This window comes from Nycticebus coucang, chromosome 18, assembly GCF_027406575.1.
Source record: "Nycticebus coucang isolate mNycCou1 chromosome 18, mNycCou1.pri, whole genome shotgun sequence".
Classification (NCBI taxonomy): Eukaryota; Metazoa; Chordata; class Mammalia; order Primates; family Lorisidae; genus Nycticebus; species Nycticebus coucang.
The window spans coordinates 73275168-73299516 of NC_069797.1; the positions used below are offsets into that span (position 1 = coordinate 73275168).

The 24349-nt window shown below is 47.4% G+C and overlaps 1 protein-coding gene across 1 annotated transcript; it reads right to left on the reverse strand.

Moving 5' to 3' along the window:
* Nucleotides 1-8499: 8499 nt before the first annotated feature.
* LOC128569560 (CMRF35-like molecule 5) lies at nt 8500-13791 on the reverse strand. Its single transcript, XM_053567705.1, has 3 exons — nt 13659-13791; nt 11816-12157; nt 8500-9334 (listed from the first exon to the last, which is right to left on the reverse strand). Exons 1-3 carry the CDS (start codon nt 13696-13698, stop codon nt 8982-8984), a joined length of 735 nt encoding a protein of 244 aa, XP_053423680.1. The 5' UTR covers nt 13699-13791; the 3' UTR covers nt 8500-8981.
* Between the last annotated feature and the right edge of the window lie 10558 nt (nt 13792-24349).

A 24349-nucleotide genomic window follows, 5' to 3' on the forward strand; every position in this document is an offset into this window, starting at 1 on the left:
AGTACTGGGAAGAGGAGGGTTGGAAAAGGGAAAAAACATAAAAGTTCATCATTCATGGCATAGAATCAACAGGGACATTAAACATGTTGTTAAAAATAAGACTGTCATGAGGGGACTCAGAGCCCAGGCAAAGTGGGGAGAGTGTGTGTGGGGGGGGGGATGTTCCCTATAGAGGGCAGCAGAGTACAGGGAGAATGAGGTTAGTAACCTCCTGGGGGTGAGGTTAGTAACCGTGATTTTACCTTTTCTAGTGAGGGATCCTTTGTCTTTGAACCTGCAGCTCTTCTGGCCTTACCCAGGTCTTTTTGTTGATTTCAAGGCTAACTATGTATGAACAGGGCCTGGTGCTCAGTAGACGCTTAATGACTGTTGCTGAATGAATGAGGGGTGAGTGGATACGGTCCTCCCCTGGGTGCAGAGACTTGCCCAGGAGGAAGCACCACGGTGATCTGTGCTCATGTTCCCAGAGAAAACCAACAGATGGTCCCTTTGGGCAGGGAACTGAATCATCAGAGACCATTTGCTGCCCCGGGGACCAAAAGCAGGTGGCATTGAGGGTAATACAGCCCCTGCTCTAGCCATATTGGAGGTGCCCAGTCCCTGGGATGTAGAGACAAAACCCATGCATCACCCAAGCCTGCGGGTGACAGGAATTGGGAAGCCAAAGGCAGGGAAACAAGCCTGAAAGCGAGAAGGGGGAAAAGGTAAAAGAACTCAGAAGAGGAGGGCCCAGGAAGGAAGCACATCCTCTCTGCTCTCACTTTCAGCCATCGCTGCAGACAGCCATGTGAGGGCGACTTTCACGTGTCCCTCAGTTAGGTCATGGCACCTAATGCCTGGTCAAATACCTGTCTGTGTGTTGCCATGAGAGTACGATTTAAATGAGATGAACATTCAAATCAGTAACCTCCGAGCAGAACAGACAACCCTCCACCATGTGAGGGGCCTCATCCCATCAGTTAGGGACCTTAAGAGACACTGACCACTGCCTCTGTCTCCTGTCTTTGTACCCAAAATGCAACATCAGCCCTTCCCTCTGTCCTAAGGTTGTCAGCCCACCCTGCAGATTTTCCACTTGACAGCCTCCACATTGCATGAGCCGATTCCTTAAAATCAGTCTCTCCCTCTGCCTCCCTCTGTCTTCGTCTCTGTCTCTCTCTCCACCCTACACATTCCTCATGGGTTCTGTTGCTCTGGAGAACCCTGACTACAGCTTCAAGGGAAGTTCCAGCGTTCCAAGCCCCTGCCGAGGGGCCTCCTCTCCTGTGTCCTACACTGTCCTTCCCGGCCAGAGCTAAGGCTGAGTCTCCTGCCCCCGACCAGCTGCCCCTGTGATACAGAAAGTGGACCACAAAACTGGGGTCCAGTCTGAAGGCCAAGTGGGTTCTCGGCTTCATGCAGGAAAGAGTTCAAGAGCGAGACGTCAGAGTAAGGTGAAAGCCAGATTATTGAGGTAAGAAAAGCAGAAGAGGTGGCTGCCCGGGGGCAGAGCGGCGGCCGGCTGTCACAGCAGCAGAGGCGCACTTGGTGACTTGCCAGGGTCTCATTTGCTACCTTCTATTCAATTTGATGTTCAGAGGAGGGGGGATTATTTTAAAGGCTTTTGGGAAGGGGTGGGGTCCTGGAACCCAGGGTTCCACCTCTTGTCAAGCATATAGGGTTACTCCCAGGAGTTGCCGTGGCATTTATAAACTGTCACGGTGCTGGGGGAGCTTCTCTGAGTACACTAATGCATTATGAGCAGGGTACAGGGAGAGGTGAGGGTAAGCTGAGGGTCATTTTTCATCATAACCTTGGTTCTAACAGGTTTGACTGGTTTTTCTCCCACTTCTGTTTTATCAGAGACCTTGGTTCAGGTCTTATGACTCCTCATGGAGGAGGGCCTGGGGGTTCCTTATGTCACCTTCACACTAGTGGGCTCCTATGTGGCCTTGGAGTTGCCCATGAGTTAGAGTCCTTGGGGAGGAACTTGAGAGGAAGGGAACAACTGTCTTGTTCTCATTATAAAGTGACTCACCAGTTCTTCAGAGAACTACCCATTGGGAAACCTTTACATCCATAGTGGGGAATTCTAGTCTAGGGCTCTTTACAAGGGCCAGGAGACAGTGCCCAGCCTCGACACACCCTCCAGCCATTCCTGGGTCACAGTCCTCTGAGCACTGTCCCAGCTCCAGAGTCTAATCAGTCCCTAGGTGCATGGTTTTTCTCCCAAGCACCATAAAATGAGAGAAAAGCCCAACTACAGTACTCTCAAGAGAGGTAAGAAAACTTGGCAACTTTACCGAGAAGGGTTATGGTGACAATAGAGAAGACAATGACAGCCAATCTCACATTCATTTGCATATGTCCAGGTGACAAGGCATGGAGCCTGCAGGATAATGACCAAAGGCTAGTGCTCAGTCTCCACCCCCGCCAGCCAGATGAAGACTGTGTTGTCATGCAGCCAAGCTCACCTGGGGCATCTTGTTTTACTCAAAGGTAAACTGAGGTTGGAGAATATGGCCTCAGACTTTCCAGTGACTTTATTGACATAGGGACATATCAAATGAGCCACATGGAGGTCCTTGCCTGAGGACTTCCAGAATACAGGGTTATCAGATATTAGCAAATAAAAATACAGGCTGCTCAGTTAAATACAAAGTTCAAATAAACAACGTATACTTTTCAGTATAAGTATATTCCCTAAAATATTGGGATGTACTTAGGCTAAAGAGATGTTTTTTAATTGTCCAAAATTCCAGTTTAACCTGGCTTCCTGGGTTGCATCTGGCTACCCTCTTACAGGAGAGGCCACAGGGTCAGGCTAGTGGCAGGCTGGCAGGCCTCAGCCCACTTACCTGGAGAGGAAGCTGGGGTTCTTACTACTCGGCACTGTGTTTGTCCTCTCTGGGACTGAATTGTGTGTGTCTAAATATACAAAGCAGAGCATAGTCGAAACTTCTCCACCTAGGAATTAAGGGCCTTCTCTGGCCTCACAAAACATTCTGTGAATTCTTTTCCAAAGAAAAATTAATCACCATGTAAGAGGCAGGATGTCCTCATCAGTACAGTCCTGCCTCCACAGCTTAGCAGGCTCCAGAGCACTTGGCTATCTTTGGGCCAGGCTGAGATATGAAGACACCTTCTGAGTCCTGCCGCTCCCTGGCCCCACTCTGGGGCAGCCCAGGATTCCTGGCCCTCTGCAGAGGGCCCTGCACCCTCTGCCTCTGCTTCTCCCTCCTGGGCCCAGCTTCATAGTTTCACCGTCCCTGCACCGGTGAAGTCTTGCTAGGTCTCCTCAGTGCTGCCAATTCCTGCTTCCCCACACTCTACTTACCCTGCCTGACTATTGATATTCAGTTATCTTCTGGAATAATTTAAAAATCTGAGATCACCATATTATATTTATCTTTTGGGGGGCGATGTTATTTTCCATTCTTAAAATGAAGTGTAATTGATACATAATAAACTGTACATACTTAAGGTAAATAATTTAAAATATTCTTAATATATGTATATAGTTGGTAAAAATCGACACCAAGTCATTCATGGTAATGAATGTACTCATAATCTCCTCTGTATTTTTTTACATCCATCCTCCTACCCAGCATGTCAAGAATTGAATTGTGTCCCCCAAAAGCAATGTATTAAAGCCCTGACCTCAGTACCTCAGAATGTGACTATACTGGAGGTAGGACCTTTAAAGAGGCAGTTAACCTAAAATGCATCTGTTAGCGGGGTCCCCAATCCAATGTGACTAGTGACTTTGTAAGAAGAGGAGATTAGGACACATGGTGAGACTCCAGGAATCCCCAAGCACAGAGGGGCAAGTAAACGCAGGTGGCCATCTGCAAGCCAGGGAGGGAAGCCTCAGACAAAACCAAAGCTGCTAACACCATGATCTTGGACTTCCAACTTCAAGACCTGTGAGCAATAAATTTCTGTTGTTTATTCCACCCAGTCAATAGTGTTGTGTTGTTGTTCTTGTTGTTGTTGTTTTGACAGCCTGGCAAAGTAATGTAGCAGGCACAGGTATATTTTCTGGGAATATTAATTACAGTGTAATCTCCTTTGTGGACTGGTATCTTGCACTTAGTAAAACTATTAAATTGTTTATGCGTCTGGAGAACATTCTTTTAATTGCAAGTATATTCCCTTGGATGGATATTTTGCATTTTTAAAATCCATTCACTATTGATGGACATTTCAATTGTTTCCAGTTTGGGGCCATTAAAAATAAAGCTACTATGAATATTCATTTACAAGTCTGTGTGTTGACATAATCGTTTCTGTTATTTTTAGTAGAACTTTAGAAGGTGAATGGCTGGATCATATATATGGTAGGCATATGCTATCTTTTGAAGAAGCTGCAAACTATTTTCCAAAGTGGTTGTGCCATTTACATTTCCACGAGCAGTGCATGAGGCTTCCAGGTACTCTGGGTCCTCTCAAGACTAGGTGTCAAGGTCAGTGATTTCAACTGTGGCCTTTGAAAAGTTGTAGAGTGGAATCTCATTTTGATGTTTTATTTTCATTTCCATAATGACTAATGATGTTGACCATTTTTAATGTGTTTATTTGCTGTCCACATGGGTTCTATGGTGGAGCATCTGTTCCTATCTTTTGTCCATTTTTATTAGGTTGTTTTCTTATTAATGAGTTTTGAGAGGTCTTTTACATATTCTGGATACACATTCTATATTGGATTGTATTAGCTATATACTGATGGGTAATAAGTCACCTAGAAACTTAGTGGCTTAAAACAACAAACATTTATCATCTCACTGTTCCTTTGGATCAAGAATCTGTACATGGCTTAGCTGGATCATCGGGCTCAAAGTGTCTCACAAGTCTACAAGTAAAGTGTCAGGCAGCTAGGGCATCTGCTGTCTCAGGGAGGAGGATCTACCTCTGAGCCCATTCATGTGGTTTGGAAGGTCTCAGATTTCCTCAGGCTATTGGCCAAAGGCATCAGTTTCTTGATATTTTATATTGTTAATTAATTCAAATAATTTTTCTGTCCCTCTGTCTTTTCAGGGACCCTAATTTCATATCAGGTGGACTACAGTTGTATCATGGCTCATTGATGCTCTGGACCTTTTTAAAATTCTTTTTCTCTATTTCATTTTCAACTGTTTCATTGCCATCACTTCAAACACACTCATTTTTTATTCTGTAGTACCTGATATGTCATTAATCTCATCTAGTGTGTTTTTTATTTCAGACATTGCTGTTTTAGCTTTCAGAGTTTGAATTGGGTGTTTTATATATGTCTCCATTTAATTTATTGAAGATATGGAACATAGTTATCACAACTGTGTTAATTTCCTTCTCTACTGATTCTACGATCTATGTCAGTTGTGAGTTACTTTCAATTGATTGATTATTTATCTCATCATGAGTGGTGGTTTCCTGCTTCTTTGTACACCCACTATCATGCCTCATAATCTTTGACTGCATACCACACACTGTTTTCCTTTGTTAGTACTGACATTTTTATTTTCTCCTAAATATTCTTGAGCTTTGTGCTATGGTGCAGTTAAATCTAGAAAGAGTTTGAATCTTTCAAGATTTGTTTTTAAGATTTGTAAGGTCAAATCAAAGCAGTTTTGTTTAGGGTAAGTATTCCCCACTACTATTCATCATTTAATGAATAGTCTTCTCAATACCTTATAACTTATGAGTTTGCCCAGTCTGGTTCATGGGAAAAGGTATGAACAGATATGGGAGAAGTGTTTCCTCTTGTCCTTTTGGGGTGCTGCTCTTCCCAAGCTCAGATAGCTCTTCCTATGTATGCAATGCACTGCAGATGAAGAACCTTGTTGAATACTTCCAGGACTGCCTCTGCAGACCTTAGGATTGTCACTTTTTAAGCTCTCTCCCCTCTGATCAGACAATTAGACATTACACTGACTCCCAGGTAAAAATGTATACCATGAAAGGCTTCCTATAAATACCATACCCAGCTCCCTTTCACTTCCCCTTAGGACAGTGTTGCTAGCTGCACTAGGACCAGAATCTCCAGTTAGCTGGGGGCCTTCAAAATAGTCTTCCAGACTCCACTTTGGTTTCCTCTCTCTCAGTCTCCACTGGGAAACGGCTTGAGGCAGTAAGCTGGGCAACCACATGGCTCCCCTTTTCACTTACTTTCTCTCCTAGATCTCTCTTATGGGTTGTGTTGGGGTTCCGCCACAGGGGCAGGGTCCCTGTGGAACTGGTGGAAACCAACTGAAGAAATATAAAACTAGAAAAGACAGCAAAGAAAGAGACATGAGACACAGAACAGAATTAAAGGTGGGAACTCTGGGGTCCATTGCCTGTTTATGGGATTCTGGCAATGGCCCAGAGTGTTTGCTCCACTCTGCTTTTATTGAAGTCTATTTGCCCAGAGGGTAAGATGAGGGAGGGAACAAAGATGCCAGCAGTTTCTGAGTGAGGATATCAGCTCCTATTGTTATTATTTAAGGGTTTGAGTAGCTTTAAGAAATCTGAACTCTGAGCCTTGTATTGGGAGAACCTCGTGCTTGAGATCACACACACACACATATTTCTAGTGAGGTGTTAAACTCCACTAGTTCCCTGTGGAGTAAAATGTCACCGGTGTTAATCTCCTCTGAGGAATCGATGAGAGGGAAGAATTTTCCTCCCATCAGCACCACAGAGGATCTTCCTCTGTGATAAGGGATATAAGCTCTTCTGCCCATATCTTAGGGCTAAAGCTACTCCCTTGATCTCTGCCTGAGGCAAATGCAAATTTCCACAATGAGTATCTGCTTTTCCTGTTTTCTAGACAAGAAACAACCCAGTTAAAGTATCTTTCTAGGTCTTTGCCATAGTATCTTCTATGGCCATTTTTCCTCGGGATGCTCACAGACCCAGCATGGGTGTTTGTAAGTTGTATCCCCAATAGGCTAGAATTTCAGAAAAGGTGGGAAGCTTGTGCTAGTAATGGCTATCTTAAATGTAAACTAGCTGACTTTTCCTTGTTCTGACTCACTTGGCTACTTTTTAATTTTCCTCTTTTGTGCGTGTGTGCTTTCCCTTGCCAAGAATGGGGTCTTCAGTCCCCATTCTCCCAGCAAGTTGCCTGATGTCCAATGCCTTGAAAATAATAGTTTCCTGAATTTGTTATTGTTTGAGGCAGGAAGTAAATCTAGTTCCTATCATGTGACCTTGCCCAGAAGCAGAAGTGATATAGTTTCCTCTATTTTGTGTGAAATTTCTGTTATCACTGCACAAAGGAGCATATGCCGACAGACGTACCAGACTGTGTGTTGGGGGAGGGGAGGACATTCTTCCCCACCTCAATGGAGATAGGATGGAGGGTAGGGAAGAAGCTGGCTCTGAAAGGGACCCCTGTAGGGGATGTGTCCCTGCATGATAACTGCAGGGAACCAGGAAGGACTCAGCTGAGGCTACTAAGGCAGATGGACCTGAGCCTGGAGTCCCCAGGAAGTCTAATGGGCAATCAGAAGACAGGGGATGGCACATGGGGCAGGTAGAATAGGCTCTCTCCTTTGCTAGTAAAACTTTGACAGTGATGAGTTGGGGTCCCTCACCCTGACCCTGGCCAAAGATGACTATGGAAACACATAGAGCCTGAGGGAAAGGAGGTCTTGGGAGTTCTCAGCCCCCTTCATGGCAGACAGGACTCTAGTAATCTGGGCCTGGGTTCCCGAGGTCTGTACCTCCCTTCATGTCTGATCAGTGAAGCCATAAGAGAAGTTCGAGGCTGTCACAGTGGATAGTACAAACCCCAGAGACTCCACTAGAAACTCCACTGAGGTGTGACTATCAGGACTGTACAGTCCCAAGGAGGGCAGAGCCAGTGCACAAGTGACCAGACTGGGGACATTGTGTCTATTCAAGCTCAAAATGGAACATGTACCAGAAGTCCCCTGTCCTTCACCTGTGCCACAAGGGCCCTCAGGCTTGTTCCAGCTGTCAGAGGGGAGCATAAGCCCACCCCAACAAATAAACCATGTAAAACAGGGCATTGGGACCTCTGATCTGAGCCTCCCAGGAAGGTCTCCCTTCTAGAAGGACTTAGGAGGACCACATCAGGAAGCCCAAACGGAGCTGGTAAGAGCCCAGACCCCAGGCCCCTGACTACACTGGGTCGCTTTCCATGGGTTGGATATGGGCCTGGGGTGGGAATAGCATCTGTGAAGCCTCAGGACAGAGCCCTACTGAGAGCAGGGCACACCTGACCACCAGAGACCCCAGGAAGGTGCTGGCAGGGAGTGGGGCCTCTGGATACCATGGAAAGCGGTCCTTTTGGACCATACGCTGAAATGCAGACCACTAACTTGTCCCCTGTGGGCATAGACACAGACCCTGAACTGCACAGAGAAAAAAATAAATGTGCCTGCAGAGGCTTAATCCATCCTGGAGGTGGCCTAGGAACCGTGGGGCACGTAGGAGGGGCCCTGTACTCCTGTCCCAAGTGCTCAGTGTGGCTCTAGGAGACAGCCTTAGCTTAGTGTTTTTGTTGCTTACAGAAGAATACCTAAGACTGAGTAGTATATAAAGAAATGGAATTTATTTCATACAGTTGCAGAGGCCGAGAAGTCCAAGCTGGAGGGGCCCCACCTGGTAACAGCCTTCTTGCTGGCAGGGCTCTCTGCAGGGAATCTCTAACTGATTCCTTGCAAAGAATGGATGTGGCATCTCAGGTCTCAAATCCTCTTCTTGTGCAGCCCTCAGTCCCATTCCATGACACCCACCTGTCAATTACCCATGAATGGTCACTCCATTCCTGAGGCCAGAGCCCTCCTGACACAGTCACCACTTAAAGGACCCTCATCTCCATCCTGCCACACTAAGGATTGTGTTTCTACAGGAGCTTTAGAGGGGACAAATACTCAAACCATGGCAAGCACAGCAAAGCATAGCAAGACCTCAGGACTCAACTGTCCTCTGCCATAGGTGCTGCTGAGGGACAGTTAGTACACTCGAGTGGGACCTCAGGGACCAGGGCAGAGCATGCTCTGAGAGACACATTACACGGCCTCTCTTGGGTCAATGTCCACCTTCACTTTGACCCCACGCTCAATTCCATTTCTTTTCAGCCGACACCAGCAAGTGTCAGCATTGTCTCTCTGGAGCTCCTTCATGGTCACATTGAACATGTGATTCTGACTGTCCCCGATGGACACATGGTACTCTTGCATATGCTGCTGAGATCCAGTGGTCACAACAAGGATCCTGCAGCTGCCCGTATCAGCCCCTTGGCACCACCCCTTTATGTAGCTTTCCCATTCTTGGTCATAACTACACTGCATGGTAAATAAGCTTTGCTCCAAGCCACTTGTTTCTTCTGGAATGGTAACTGGATTCTTGGCAATGGGGTGGCCTGGAAAAAAAAATACATGTCCTTGTCACTTTCCACCCCAAGGCCAAGGCCATAGCCCCTGCCTTGGGAATAGCTCCCAAACCCAAGTTCTTATGAAGTAAATCACACTAAAAGAAAAAAATCCACCTTCCAGATGACAGACAGTTGTCCCACTAGGTCCCTTGGGAAAACCCCTGGAGAGCACAGCCACAGACCCCAAAGAAACAAAAATGTTGGTACTGAGCAAAAATAGCTTCTTATCATTCACCCCCTCCAGCAACAAATGGTCAACAGGTCTTTATATTTCATGGAAGGTTTGTTGCAACTAACATTGTACTCTACTCTCCAATGGGAAGACAATTTCCCATTTCCACATTACAAATGATGCTGCCATTACTCTTGAATGTTCCTGGAGGTTCTAATGGTGTCTGTCCAGTAGACAGACTCTGCTGTACTGATCCGGCCTGAAGGGCTGCCTTTGATGTCCTGCCAAACAGCAATGCCAACAGGCCTCCATGGAGCGTGAGATCTCACTACTCCATAAATTTATAAATTCCTGTTTCAAAATTCCTAGTAAGAGCTAAACTTTAGTATAAAGCAAGTCATGGTTAGGCATAAACAGCTATACCCATTTACGCCCTCCTGTGCCTTGTAAGATTTTTACTAAAACCCATGGTCAACATGTCTTTGTTGAATCAACAGATGTGGAACCCACAGATAGAAAGGGGCAACCGTATACACAATAGATATAAAAATGCTTAATTATAAAATGACAGTTTACAAATCCAGAATATTATGCTAATATATATGAAATAACATTGTTCAACTGTGATGGGGGGCAATAAATACAAACAAGTGGAAAAATAGAATCAAAAAATAATCATGAGAGAAAATAATCCAATGCTATCAAAGAATTTATCCAAATAGAAGCTAGCTTCATGGGCAAATATTTTTCATTCTAGGGGAACAAAATACCTTTCCATAAAAAACAGAAATCTGTCATATCCCCTTGAGATGCTGACATATCCCTGATCACAAACATGCACAAAGGCAGCACAGAGTCAGCCACAGGAAGGGCCACAGCAAGAACACAGCTCTGGGGCTGAGTCCTGGCAGCCACACTCAGCCCAGACAGCTCTGTGGCCCCAGGCCCATGGCTGTGACTAGTGCTGTCCTTGTCCCAGTTCAGCCAGTGCGTTAACACTGACAGTCTCCACTCCACATCGAGACTTCTGGCTGCTCTGGAAACAGGAAAAGACCTGACATCACAGGGCAACTCCCTGCATGGAGACCATGGTGGCAGTGACGGGGGCTCGGCCTCTCAGGTATCTTTGGCTCCCCAGGCTGCTGATGTCTCTCTCCTTCCCAGGGTCTCTCCCACCCTGTGGCCTGGGTCACTGGCAAGGTCATGCTTCATGTGTTATTTTTCTCACTAATGAACGATTTCCCAATGTCCTGACTCTTTCAAAGGTGAGAGAGCAGGAGAGGAAAACAGCACACAGAATGGAAACGCTGCTTCACTCTCGGCAGCACCTGCCTGGACAGGGGAGGCTGAGGTCACGGCCTCTGATGCAGATGCAGAAGCTCTAAGTGTAACACACTCCCTGACACTCAGGCCCATGATCTCAGGCAGGGGTGGGAGACGCCCCTTCACTGCTTGGGGAGGAGGGGGGCTCTGAATCCTCCATCCTCAGCAGTGTGGTCACATGTCCCATGAGGGAAGAGTTCTCACGGGGGTCAGTGGTCACTCTACCTGGGACCCCAAGGTCAGTTCCACTCCTCTTAATCCCACACCAATGTGTCAGCATCATCTCTCCTGAGCTCCTCCATGGTCAGAGTGAACATGAGGCTTTTCTCCAAGGTCACAGTAAACATGTGGCTTTTATGATTGTCCCTAATGGACACATGGTCCTTTGTCACATCTTGCTCTGATCCACTAGCCGCAACAAGGACCCTGCAGGTGCTCTAAACGGCCCCTGGACACCATCACTCCTGTGTTTCTCCCACCTTATCTCCCAGACACACTGACTGGCCCTGGACCTCTCTCGGTGGCCACTCACTGCAGGTGGACACTGATGGAGAAGCGGCTGCCAGCAGGAGCCTGCAGGGCAGCTCTGCCCACCCAACCCAGGCCTGGCCTGGGAGCTGCTAAGACCTGAAGCGGCTGAGGGAGCCAGGTCCAGTCTCACTTCCTATACAGCCCACAGTCCCACTCCAATGATGACCTGCTCATTCATCAATCTATGAATGGAATAATTCATTCCTGAGGATGGAGCCCTCCCAGCCCAACCACCTCTGAAAGCCTCCCCCTTTCAATACTGCCATCACGGATGATGTTTATGTGTCAACAGGAGTTTTAGAGGAGACCCCTGTTCAAACCTCACACTCACCATCCTCTGTGACAGGTCTTGCTGAGTGACACTTAATTCACACAAGTGGGACTACATGGACCAGAGCAGAGCAGGACCTGAGAGACACATCCAAACACCCACACCCTCTCACCTGGGGTGATGATCACCTTCACTTGGACCCCAAGGTCAGATCCACTTCTCTCAATCCCACACCAGTAAGTGTCAGCATCATCTTTCCTGAGGTCTTCCATGGTCACGGTGAACATGAGATCTTTGTGACTGTCCCTGATGGACAGATGGTCTGCCTTCACCTCATCCTCTGATCCACTGGTCACAATAACGATCTTACAGCTGCCCCAATTAGCCCCTCGACACCACCACTTCTTGTAGGTTTCCCATCCAGAATCATAATGACACTGCACAGTCAATGATCCCCACTCCGGGCCACTCACCACTTCTGGACCACTGATAGCACTTGCAACACTGGAGTAGCCTGGAAAACACAAGTACATGCACCTGTCACTTCCCAACCACACCCAGGGCTACAACCTCTTGCCTTGGGAATAGCTCCCAAATTCAAGTGTCTCATGAGTTCAATCGCAGTCAAGGAAGAAATATACCTTCCCCATCACAAACGTTTTGTCTTTCAATGTCTCAATGGGTCAAGGTCAGCAGGAAAATCACTGCAGAGCTCAGCCACAGACCATACAAGAAATAACAATGTTTCACTGAATAATAACAACTTCTTGTATCCCTGTGGCCAACAAATCTTTGTATTTTACGGACCATCCTTTTGAAACTATTTTTGTATTATACTCATCTGATGGGGAGAAAAAGACCCATTTCCACAGGAGAATGATGCTGCCTTGACCTGGACTGTCCCTGGCAGCTGGAAGGGTGCCCAGTGGCTCTGTTGTAGTGACCCAGCCTGGAGGATTGTCTTTGACATTCACTGAAACAGTGATGCCAGATGGTCTGCCTGTGGAGTCTCAGGGTCTGTGGAGTCTCAGAGTGGCTACAAGTTGTTGTAAATCCCACTTTAAAAATTCCTAGTAAGAGCTAACCTTTAGAGTAAATCGGGTAAAAGTCAGGTACAAACAGCATCACCCATTCCATGCCCTCCTTTGCCTAGTGAGATTTTGACTAAACTCAATGGCAATGATTCAAGCCAGACATAAAGAGAGAGAAGTGGACACGCCTCATTAGCTCTCCTCTTCAAATAGTCTACTCAGGGAAACACTAGTCTGCGTGATATTTTCAGTGTAATCTTCTCTTGAAAGAACTCAAAACAATGAAAATACCTTACATAGACCTCAGTTGTAAATTCTTTAAATTCAAGTGGCCCAAAGGGAGACCCATTTGTAGCCCACTGAAATGATAGATTCTGAAGATTTATGTGCAGGCCTTAAACAATAGTTGCAATTCAACAGTCAGGAATGCATGTCTGTCTGTGGAAGTCTGTTGTGGCGGCCTGAGCTGATAATACACACACGTGCCCCTTTTATCCCTATTAACTTCCAAGTGAAGACAATTATCACATGTGCGTCCCCCCAGCTCACTCTCTGCACGCAAATCTCCCTGTCTGAGTTTGTTCTCCTACACATTTGGGAAGTCAATGGATAGGTCACTGTGGTCATTTTATTTCCCATGATGATAGCCTCCCTTCCCTGAGTATCTCCACTCCCTAAAAATGCATCAAGAAGGACCCTGTTCATTACTTCATTCACCTGTTTATGTAGAACTCCCAGGTTTGAGAATCACTAGTCTAAAAAGGAAGTATTTTTATTTTGTTTTTGTTTTTGTCTGTTTCCACAGCACCTAAGCATAGAACCTGTCAGATAACAAAACCTTGGCTCCTGTTTAACAGATAAGGGCACAGATGAACGACTCATCCCTGCCATTTTCCTGATTTGTCCCCATGCCCCAGGATAGACCCCCTCGGTCCCCTGCCCAGTGTCTGGCATCCCAGTGTCTAAAGCATCCGCTGCACTCACCTAGGAGGATGAGAAGGAGCAGAGCAGGGGACAGCCACATGGTCCTATCACTGCTCCTCGCCTTGGTGATCACAGGTCCGAATGTCCTTCAGGGACTTGAAGCCAAGCTCAGAAGAGAATCCCCCAAACCTGCTTCAGTCTCCTTTGAGCCTTTTTCTCTTTCACCTCTTATTATATATGCCGCTATTTTTCCAATTTTCCATATTAGGAGAAAAGGGGTGTCATTCTTTAGAAAGAATGAGTCACCATGTGTGGTGCCAGCTGTGTCCTAACTTTTTGGCATGTGGGAAAAAAGAAGGATCCAGTCCTGGTCACGTTTGCAAGGGGAGCACCACAGGATCCCAGGGGGAGTCCAGGAACTGAGACATGTCACCTGCTCCTGGCAGGAGAGGACGAGGCTGCAATGGGGTGACTAGGGAAGAGGCCCAAGGATGGACACATGCTCACGTGTACTTCGGACAAAGTCAGCACGCAGGGCTCACGCAGCCTCACAGCAGAGTCCTCCCCACCCCAGACTCCGTCCAGGTGGCCCCATCGCAGGGCATAGCAGGGCATCTTCCTGCCCTGGGCGTCCATCCCTGCTGGCCCTCCCCTCTTGATGGTCTCCTTGGGGGTCCTGAGTCTCTCTGAAGCCCAGGCCCGTGGGGGGGAGTGTCAGGAGGGCAGGTGGCTCCTCTCTTTGGCGTCATTTTCCTTTAGTTGCCTCCTCCCCATCTCTTTACCTGTCTCCCCTGGGGGTGGAAAGTGCTTATTCTACTGACCTCCAAGGTGGCTTTCGCAGCCTCTCCCTCCTCTGTCACCCTCCTCCTCTTTCCCTGAATTGATTTTGTCTCTTTTTTGTTGTCTTCCTCTCATACAAGTGGGTTTTGTTCCACATTTGGGGAGGCTTCTATAGCAGTTTATTTTGTGCTTTAACTTCCTCTTCCGCCTGTAAGCTATGCCTTAAGGCGCGAGGACAGGGAGGGATTTTCTAATCCAGACTGAGGAGGATCAAAGCTGGGCTCCTGCATCCCCTGTCACTGCCACGCTGTCCCTGGATGTCACATGAGGTTAAAGAACTTGCTGCCATCTGGCCTGGGAGCCGACACTGCTTACAGCCATGTGGGGAGCACGCAGGGATGCATGCCTCTGTGGGGCTGCTGCATGGACAGAGCGCCAACCAGTACCCTGGCCTCCAGGGTCCCTTCTGTCCCCCGCTCTCTGCCACACTCTGACTCTGAGCACAGAGCCTCCCTGGGGTTTAGTGGGTGTGTCAGTTTAGACTTAGGGCTGCAAAGCCCAATGTATTTTACCTGCTCTTTACCCCAAGGGTACGTCCAACATGCCCAGACCACCAAACCCCAGAAACATCGGGCCCTGCGGACTCCTGAGTGTGCAGGGTCATCTCCCCATCTCTGGAGCGCACCCCGTCACCAGCCCTTCTTGTTATCTGGTCCGTTAGAGTGGTGCCATCAGCACAGGGGACTGATGTCGTGTTCTGGGCAGTGGCAGGAGGAGGCAGGTCTCCCAGGACTGTACTATGAGAAGAAGAAAACTAACATGGCCCCAGACAGTGACAGTGCATTGCTGTCCCCACCCAGTGACAGCTACCGCCTCTGCTCCTTCCCTGTGGGTCCTGGACAGGACACACTGTCCAGGTCAGGAGTCACACAGGACACAGCAGACTGTGCCTGTCTACTCCAGGACATTGCTCCCCCTGGGCGGAAGCCGCAGTGTGGCTACTCCTTGGTTAAGTTGCCACTGGCCCAGTGACACCATAGGCAAAGGCTGCCTCATGTGCTCTCAGCCTTGAGGGTGGCGCTAATCTCTGTTCTTCCCACAGAGCATGAAATCCTTCTAGATTTGCTGTCTTGCTCACAGCAGAGGGGCTCCCAGCTGGTCTTCCCAGGACATGACTCTTCCTCACAGGCCACGAGTCAGTAGGAGGTCCGTGCCAATTGCCTGGTGTATCCACCTCTAGTGTGTTTCAAGAAACAAGGGGCAGAGCCACGGGGTCCCCTGTCCTGCCTCTGGGATCTCGATCTTGCCTCTTGTTTCATTCAGAACTTGCTGCCTGGTCCACTAGTATACTCACCTCACCCTGGACAGCTTTGTGCTCCCACCAGCCCTCTACCCTTCTGGAATTCTCCCAGTCCCCTGACCTTAGCAGCTAGGTAATCAGCTGTCCTCCTGCCAGCCCAGCCTGGAGAGGACACCAGTGCTAAGCCTCTCTACAATGCTAATGTCCCCTCCCCAGCATATTCCTTATAGCCCTGGCAACTGGCGTCCCCTCCCAGATGTCACAAGGATACTACTCCTTTGGTGGGCCTTCAGGTCAAATATGATGGTTCCATTTTATCTGCTGAATTCTGTGAGCATTTAATAAAATTCCTCCTCTTAAGCAGATTCAGATTCACAGTAAAATTGACAGGAAGTACAGAGATTTCCCATGTGCCTCCTGCCTTCACTGGGCACAGTGCCCCTCATCAACGTCCCCCATGAGAGTGGCGCCCTGGTCTGATGAACCTGTCCTGACCCATCCTTACACCCAGTGTCCTCAGACACTGTGCTTGGTACACATTCCCTGGGTTTGGGCCCATGTGTAATGACAAGTGCCCCCCACTATACTGTCGGGTGGAGTAGTGTCACGCCCCTAAAATTCTGTTTCCTCAGGCTTTATGTCCCTTCTCCACACTCTGCCACGGCCCTTCCGGTGTCTTGACTGTGTTTGACGTGTGGCTTTCTTGCCTCCGAGCTTCAGAACACCCCCAGCAGCACAGCCTTTCAGCTTTGCAGGTGCTGACTGCCGCTGCAGTGTGCGTTCCAGTGCCGTTGTGCCCCAAATGCTTCCTGTTCTGCTGGATCCATCAGGACCCACAACCACACACCTGGTTCCTGCCGAGGTATGTTAGTTTTGCTTTTCCCTCAGCAGCTCAACACGTCTACAGGTGAATCCTGGTGACACTTAACCTCAGTCATGGGTCTGGTGATCAGGAAAGGGCAGAGGGGCAGATCCCTGCAGTTGATCCTTAGAAGACAGCAGTGTCCAGTGAGGCCTCTGCAGCATTGTCTCCGGCAGGGAGCCATTATCTCCTAGCAAGGGCGTCAGTCACTCTGCAGACTCAGAGGGCTTCAGGAGGGCTCAGGTGCATTGACAGGCTTCCCCTCCCATGTCCCAGGGGACATGGGGCACTGGGACACACACTCGGAGTCAGCCCTGACTCTGAACTGAGTCACGGACTGAGGCTAAGACTTGAGCTTTTGCTGCAGCTTCACCTCCCTTAAAATTAGTTCTTGGCCTGATCAGCACAATCACTCCTCCTTATACAGTGGATGAGCGGCCTTCAAATGCTGCCAAGGAGAGTGCACAGTTGCTCACCAAAAGTGTGGACTGAAATGTTCATAGCAATGCTAGTCATGATGGCCAAGAACTTGGAATAAGCCAAATGCCCAACAAACACTGAAATGGGTAGACTTGAAAAAATAATAAAAACTAGAAAAATGTGTCAAATTGCACTTTAAATGTATACCATTTCCTTTATTCCAAGTGTATGTCAATGAACCCAAAAGGAAAGAAGGAAAGGAGTCCAATGCTCCTGCTGTCCTGCCCTCCCCTGTAAGTTCTTGGCTGTAAGTAGAAGCACCAGGGCTCACTGAGACACCTTGAGGTCCCAGAGAAGACGCGGCCTCCAACATAAACAGAAGCTGCTCAGGAGTCTCCTTCAGTACATCCTCCCTAGACCTCCCTAGACCTGACCCACCAAGCCCCCTAGACCCTTGTTGCTGCTGGAAAAGTCCTTTGCTGCTCTGCCTCCTTGCCCCAACTCTGAAAGGCCCTCTGAGGGTGAAAACCCAACTTCCGTTGTGTTAGGAAGGTTAAGCCCACACCAGTGGACCAGGTACTGTGACAGACTGATTTTAGAGGGAAAGTAATGAGTCATTCCAATTTTAGCACATCTGAGCTGATGGTATGAAACAGTCAAGAGATACTGAAAATGATAGCCGATCACTGATCCAGGAAATTTAATGACACACAAAGCGCACATGGCATAGTCCTGTGCATGGAGGTGATTTTAGTGTTCAAGGTAGGGATGGTCCCCAGAGAAAAGAGCATCAGGACAGACTCCAGGTGATGCCAGGAACAGGGGTGAGGGCGTGGTGGGGGATTTAGCATAGAAGAGAAAAAAGAGAGAGGGAGTTCTCTGGCCCTGGTGACAGGGCCAGAAGAACTGCCCAAAAGAAGAAGGGAGAGGCTGGAAACTGACTTTGGAGTCAGCAGAATAAGCAGTTTCAGTAAAGTAGGGTGGCCAACAGGTCATTGTCAGGGGGAGGCATGAAAAAAGATGGGAAGGAAGCATCTGGGGCAAAAATAAAGCCAAAGAAAAATGGTAAATTCCCTTCCTGACACTCCCCACCACAGGCCTTAGTTTCAGAATGACTCAGGACTTCTGAGGGGAAGAGAAGAGAAAGCCATCTGAGGGGAAGGCCAGCAGGTCATACTCTGAGATGGACAACAGCCCAGGACAGGAAGATGTATGAGATCCCCTGCTGGGGGAGGAGTGTTTGGGGGTACCTAGATGGAGTCTGGAGCATGGGGGGATTCCCCAGTGAAGCTGAGCTGAGCCCTGCATACCACCTTCTTCCCAAGTGAGAAGCCAGCAACTCCAGGGTGGAAAAGAGAAAAGGAAAAATGGTTTTTATTATCTAACAGTTACTAAGTTAGGTTTTGGGACAGAAATTTCAAAATAACATAAATAGTATATTTCCTAGGATACTGTCTTTTTCAACCTGGGTGGGAAGAGGGAGAGGGAGACAGATGGATGATACATAGCAGATGGATAGATGGAAGGACAAGTGGATAGAAAAATAGTTACAGAAAACATATACATGTGCATGTGCACACACTATACGGATGACATTGCTAATAAACTATCTAATGGAGAAACATAAGTCATCTAACCACAAAAGGGGAGAAAACTAAAAACACATAATTGCACCCTTGAAGAACAAGATCATACCACACATCTACCCCTTTGTTTAGTGGCTTTAAGAGTTTTATTTCATAGCACGTCAAAAGAACAGAGCAGATAGTAGTAGCATGACCATCTCTACTCTTGCCAGACTGTTAGACTGTTTTCTTTTTTTCTTTTAAATCATAGCTGTGTATATTAATGCGATCATGGGGTACCATGCTCTGGTTTTATACAATTTGAAATATTTTCACCAAACTGGTTAACATAGCCTTCCTGGCATTTTCTTAGTTATTGTGTTAAGACATTTATATTCTACATTTAGTAAGTTTCACGTGTACCCTTGTAAGATGCACCACCAAATACCCTGCTTCCACCCACTCCTCTCCCCTCCCCTCCCCTCCCTTTCCCTTTTCCCCATATTCTTAGGCTATAATTGGGTTATAGCTTTCATATGAAAGCTATAAATTAGTTTGATAGTAGGGCTGAGTACATTGGATACTTTTTCTTCCATTCTTGAGATACTTTGCTAAGAAGAATATGTTCCAGCTCCATCCATGTAAACAGGAAAGAGGTAAAGTCTCCATCTTTCTTCAAGGCTGCATAATATTCCATGGTGTACTTATCTGGCAAAGGTTTAATAACCGGAATCCACAGAGAACTCAAATGTATTAGCAAGAAAAGAACAAGTGATCCCGTCTCAGGCTGGGCAAGGGACTTGAAGAGAAACTTCTCTGAAGAAGACAGGCACGCGGCCTACAGACATATGAAAAAAAGCTCATCATCCTTAATCATCAGAGAAATGCAAATCAAAACTACTTTGAGATATTATCTAACTCCAGTAAGATTAGCCCATATCACAAAATCCCAAGACCAGAGATGGGCGTGGATGTGGAGAAAAGGGAACACTACTACACTGCTGGTGGGAATGAAGACTGTTTTCTGAGGACTTTAAAATTCCAGACTCATAGAGAGGAGAATTTAAAAAGAAAAAACACTTGGTTCATAGACTGTTTGATCATACTAATGTACACAGCTATGATTTAATAAATAAATAAATAAAATAAAATAAAATAAGAAAAAGAAAAAACAGACAATAACTTCTGCCTCTATTAACAGCTGGCAGCAATCACCATTTTTTTGCCTCTACTCCCAGTGGAAGGCCCAAGCAGGTTCTCCTCAAAGCCAGCACTTCTTTGCTTCTTTTGTGGGCCAACCCCTTTCCATACTTGGGAGGTAAAATAAACTTTCTTCCTTAAAATTATTTTAATCTTTGTGTCTAGAATTCTTTCTCAATCCTCACTACAAGTTCCCACCCTAACTAACTTTCTCTCTCTCTCTGTCATGAATCCCTGAGGAAATTTCAAGACCACAGATACCCAGGTTCCAGCTCAAACTCAATCATTAAGGGGACCAGGCATCTGGATAGGTTCCTGGTTTTGATTTACAGCTTGAATTGAAAACCTCTCCCCTAAGGAGCTCAAGGTACAGAGAGGAAGGCAGTGGGACAAGGGTGTGACATCTCTGTGGAGTGTTACTCAACCCTATCCTTAGGCCTGCCTAAGTTTTGGTCTGGATGAACCAAAGACCACTGTAGTTCAATATTCACTGTTGTTCAATGTAGTGGTTAAGCACAACTGAGACAACTACAAAGGGATCTGGTGGTACTAGGAACAGGCTGAAATGAGCCTTAACGGATGAACATAAAGGTTTGATTTTTTCAATCAGAGAAGGAAAACTTTCTGGGAAGAGGGAGCAGCCTGCACAAAACTATATAAAAAAAAAAAAGGTGGTGTTTAGGTTTTAAAAAATGTGTGCATATGTGCACTCTCCAGTGAATGTTTGGAGCGTGTGAGAGAGCAAACACTCTCCACACCAGAGTGGGGAAGGGTTTTTAGGGGTATGGAGTGAGATCCCACTGGGTGTGAGTGGGAGGAGTCAAGATGTCCACCTGCCTGTCCAACCCTGAGATTCTGAAATAAAACAGTGGCTGCAATGTGAACCATGGTGGAGAAGAGAGTGCCACCCTAGGACAAAGGAGGGGAGAATTTCCAAAATGAGGGCATGGTCAGTGTCAGTAGAGTGAGGAGTGAGCAGAAGCCAATGTATTGGGAAATCAGGAGCCCAAAGGAAAACTCCATAACAGAGGTTACACTCAGAGAAATACTGCATGGGATGAAGGAACAAATGGATGTGAAGATTTGAGGGCACAGGTTCTGGGTCAGTCACGAGGGAGATATCGGACACCCCCCCCATCAGCACCTGGGGAAGGAGGAGCTGTAGACTGGGTCTCTGTCTTCCAGGCTGCTACTCCATCTATGGTCCTGAAGTGGTGTAAGGCCCCATGTGGGGCTCATTAACCATACAGTGTCATTATGACCAAGGCTGGGAGAACTACATAACTCAGTGTTGCTGCAGAGAGGACTGTAGATCCTGCAAATCCCCACAGGATCAGAGCCCACAGTGAGGGTCCATCAGGGATGATCAGGAAAACCACATGTTCACCACGACCATGAACAGTGTTGAGCACTGACACCTCTTTGAGTGGGGTTGAGGGATCCAGAACCAACTTTGGGGTCCAAGTTAGAGTCACCACTACATTTACCCAGGTAGGAACTACTCCCTTCTTGGATCTGGTGTTGACACCCTGAGGACTCAGGACTTTCCCTCTCTCTTCTGCAAAAGATGAAGAGGAGTCTTGAAATTGACCTGAGTCAATTACATATGTGCACCTGCTTGGGTGTGCCTGTGTGTACTGTGCATAGGTGCACACATGTATGTGCACGAATAGGCCTGTGCACGTCTGTGTGCTCATGTGCCTGTATGTATGCACATACACACGTGTATGGGGAGTGCTGCACCTGGAGCCTAGAAGGACTGAAGCAAGAGCACATGTGTGTCTCCACCTGTGTTCATCCATTATTCTCAGCAGGAAATGAGCAGGGCCAGCTCAGCTCCGTTAGGCTCAGCCCAGTTGAGGCCTCTTCCCTGGGGACCCTCATGTGGCCCCGGGTCAAGGGAGAAACACCAAAGTCTTCAGTGGGCCTCCCACTTCTCATCTACACCTCTAAGTACTTAAGGAGATTCCCTCAAAAGGATCCTCAACAAATAAAATTCTTCAGCCAGGAAATTGGGCAACAGAGAAGAAACACGTGAGACGGTCCTGTGCATGAAGGTGATTTTAGGCGTGGGGTGAGGTTGGTCCACAGAGAGAACAGCATCAGGAAAGAGTCCCAGTGATGCCAGGAGCAGGGTTGAAAACATGAAGGGGACTTCAAAGAAGTGAGAAGAGAGGGAGAGGAGCTGGTGACTGGGCAGGGAGGAACCATCCCAGGCAAGAAGGGAGAGGCTGCAAAGTTACTTTGGAGTCAGCAGAATAAGCTGTTTTGGTGGAATGAGGTGGCCAACAGCCCACAGTCAGGGGCAGACAGGAAAAAGAAGCAGCTGGGGCAAAAATAAAGCCAAAGAAAAATTTCACCTTCCTTTCCTGACACTCCCCACCACAGGCCTGAGTTTCAGAATGACTCAGGACTTCAGAGAAAGTCATCCTGAGGGGAGGGCCAGCGGGTCAGACTCTGAGAGTGACAACAGCCCAGCACAGGAAGAGGCAGGGGATACCCTTGGGGGTGGGGGAGGCCCCCTGGATGGAGTCTGGTGCATGGGGGGATTCCCCAGTGAGGCTGGGCTGGGCCCTGCACACCACCTTCTTCCCAAGTGTGACGCCATCACATTCAGGGAGGAAGGAAGAGAGGGAAGAAAGGTTTTTATTTTCTGAGAGTTATTAAGTTAGGTGCTGGGGGAGGAATTAAAAATAACATGATTAAAATCATTTCCCCAGGATACTGTGTTTTCTGAACCCAGAAAGGCAGATAGAGACTAGATAGATAGATAGATAGATAGATAGATAGATAGATAGATAGATAGATAGCAAAGCCAGAGGTGGATTATATATGAGAGATGGGTGGAAAGACGGATGGGTAGACGGAAGGGTGGGCAGACAAAGAGGCAGATAGTAACATAAAACATAACACCTGTGCATATGCACGCAGGACAGCATTGCTAATAAACTAACAGGGAAAAATAAATCATCTAACAGAAAAAAAGAGGAGGCAACACATTATTGCCTCTTTGAAGAAAAAGATAACAGCACACAACTACCCCTTTGACTGATTAAGACCTATAGCTTTTGCAGTTTTATTTCATAGCACTTCACCAGAACAGAGTAAACACAGGAGCATGACCGTCTCTGCATGCCATATTCTAAGGACTCTGATAAGCCAACCTCACAGAACACAATGAGAAAAGAAAAAACAGATGCAGATGCTTTTGCAGTCTGTTATCAGCAGAAATTACTTTTTTCTGTCTCTTTACCCCCAAATAAGGCCCAAGCTGCTTATCCTCAACGCCAGCACTTCTTTCTTTCATGTGCAGAGCCCTTCATGCTCAAGTAGAATAAAATAAACTTTATTTCTTAATACTATTCTGATCATTTTGTCAAGAATTCTTTCTCATCCCACAGTATGAGGTCCCACCCTAACATTTGGTAGTACATCTGGGGAGTCACTTTTCTACTTCTGCAAAGAGGTTAGAGTGAATGAGTATGTGAGGGCTGTGTGTGAGTTTGGACATGTTTAATCCCACACAGTTTTATCACATGTGCCAAGCTGTGGCAGGAGGGTTTTCAGGGGTGTGGGGTGCAGTGCCACTGGTAGGAGGAGGCGGGATGTCCACCTGCCAGCTCAGCCCTGGGATTCTGAAATACACCACTAGCTGGAGTGTGAACCATGGATTAGGGGAGAAGAGGGACAAAGGAGAATAAAATGTCCAAAATTAGAGGGCGGTCAGCGAGCAATGAGCAGGGGTCACTCTAGTGGGCAGTTAGGAGCCCAAAGGGAAACATCGTAAGAGAGGTGACACCAAAAGAAATATAGCATGGGATGAGGAAGCAAATGGATGTGAGGACTTGAGGGCACAGGCTCCTGATCAGTTTCCTGGGAGATGTCACACACCCCAAGTGATGCCCGGGAAAGGGGGAGAAGAAGAGAAGAGAGGAGGGGTGGGGGTAAATGAGATGAAGAAAGAAGGCTCTGGGAGAGTAATGGAGGCTGGGAGCCTCTGACCCTGGAGAAGTCAGGAAGCCCCTGGAGGCGGGAAGGCTGGGAGGAGCAGGGATGCAGCCCACTTTCAGGGGACAGAAGTCCTGTGTCATCATAGGGCTCAGAGAGGGGCAGCTCCAAGGGGCACATAGCTATAGAGAAGTCAGCAGAGTTTGCCTTAAAGCTGAAACTCAGAAAAGAGCTGGCTGGCCCTGATTTAGAACTTCCAGGAGTCAGAACGTGCTTCCTACTGGTCAGCTGTGCCAAGCAGAACTGAAATGAAACCAAGTATTTGTAAATGGCCTGCCCAGCTTGCCACTCCTAATCCCATGGTGCGTGGGGTTTCTTTGTAAGCAAAGTAACTTTATGCTTTGGATAAGAAACCATAAAGATTCAAGAGAAGACAAGTGTGCTAAGTCTTCATATGGCTATGGGAGGCGGTCACCAGGTGGAGGGGAGGGGCACAGGGAAGCTTTCTGGGCCACCCTGAGGACCATGCTGTGCTGCTCTGCTCTTGGCGTCCAGAAACAAGTCTGAGACTCTCACCCCAACTTGTAATGACACATCTGTGATTAGGAAAACAAGCACACCTGCCTCTGGGACAACAGGCACACCTGCCCTTAGGACAACAGACATGTGTACTCAG

Coding starts and splice junctions, on each gene's coding strand:
- LOC128569560 (XM_053567705.1), bottom strand. CDS start 13,698: ATGTGGCTGTCCCCTGCTCTGCTCCTTCTCATCCTCCTAG. Junction 12,158..13,658: donor GCTCCTTCTCATCCTCCTAG/GTGAGTGCAGCG, acceptor TGTGTTTTCCAG/GCTACTCCAGTGTTGCAAGT. Junction 9,335..11,815: donor GAAGGTGATCATCACCCCAG/GTGAGAGGGTGT, acceptor TTTTTTTTCCAG/GCCACCCCATTGCCAAGAAT.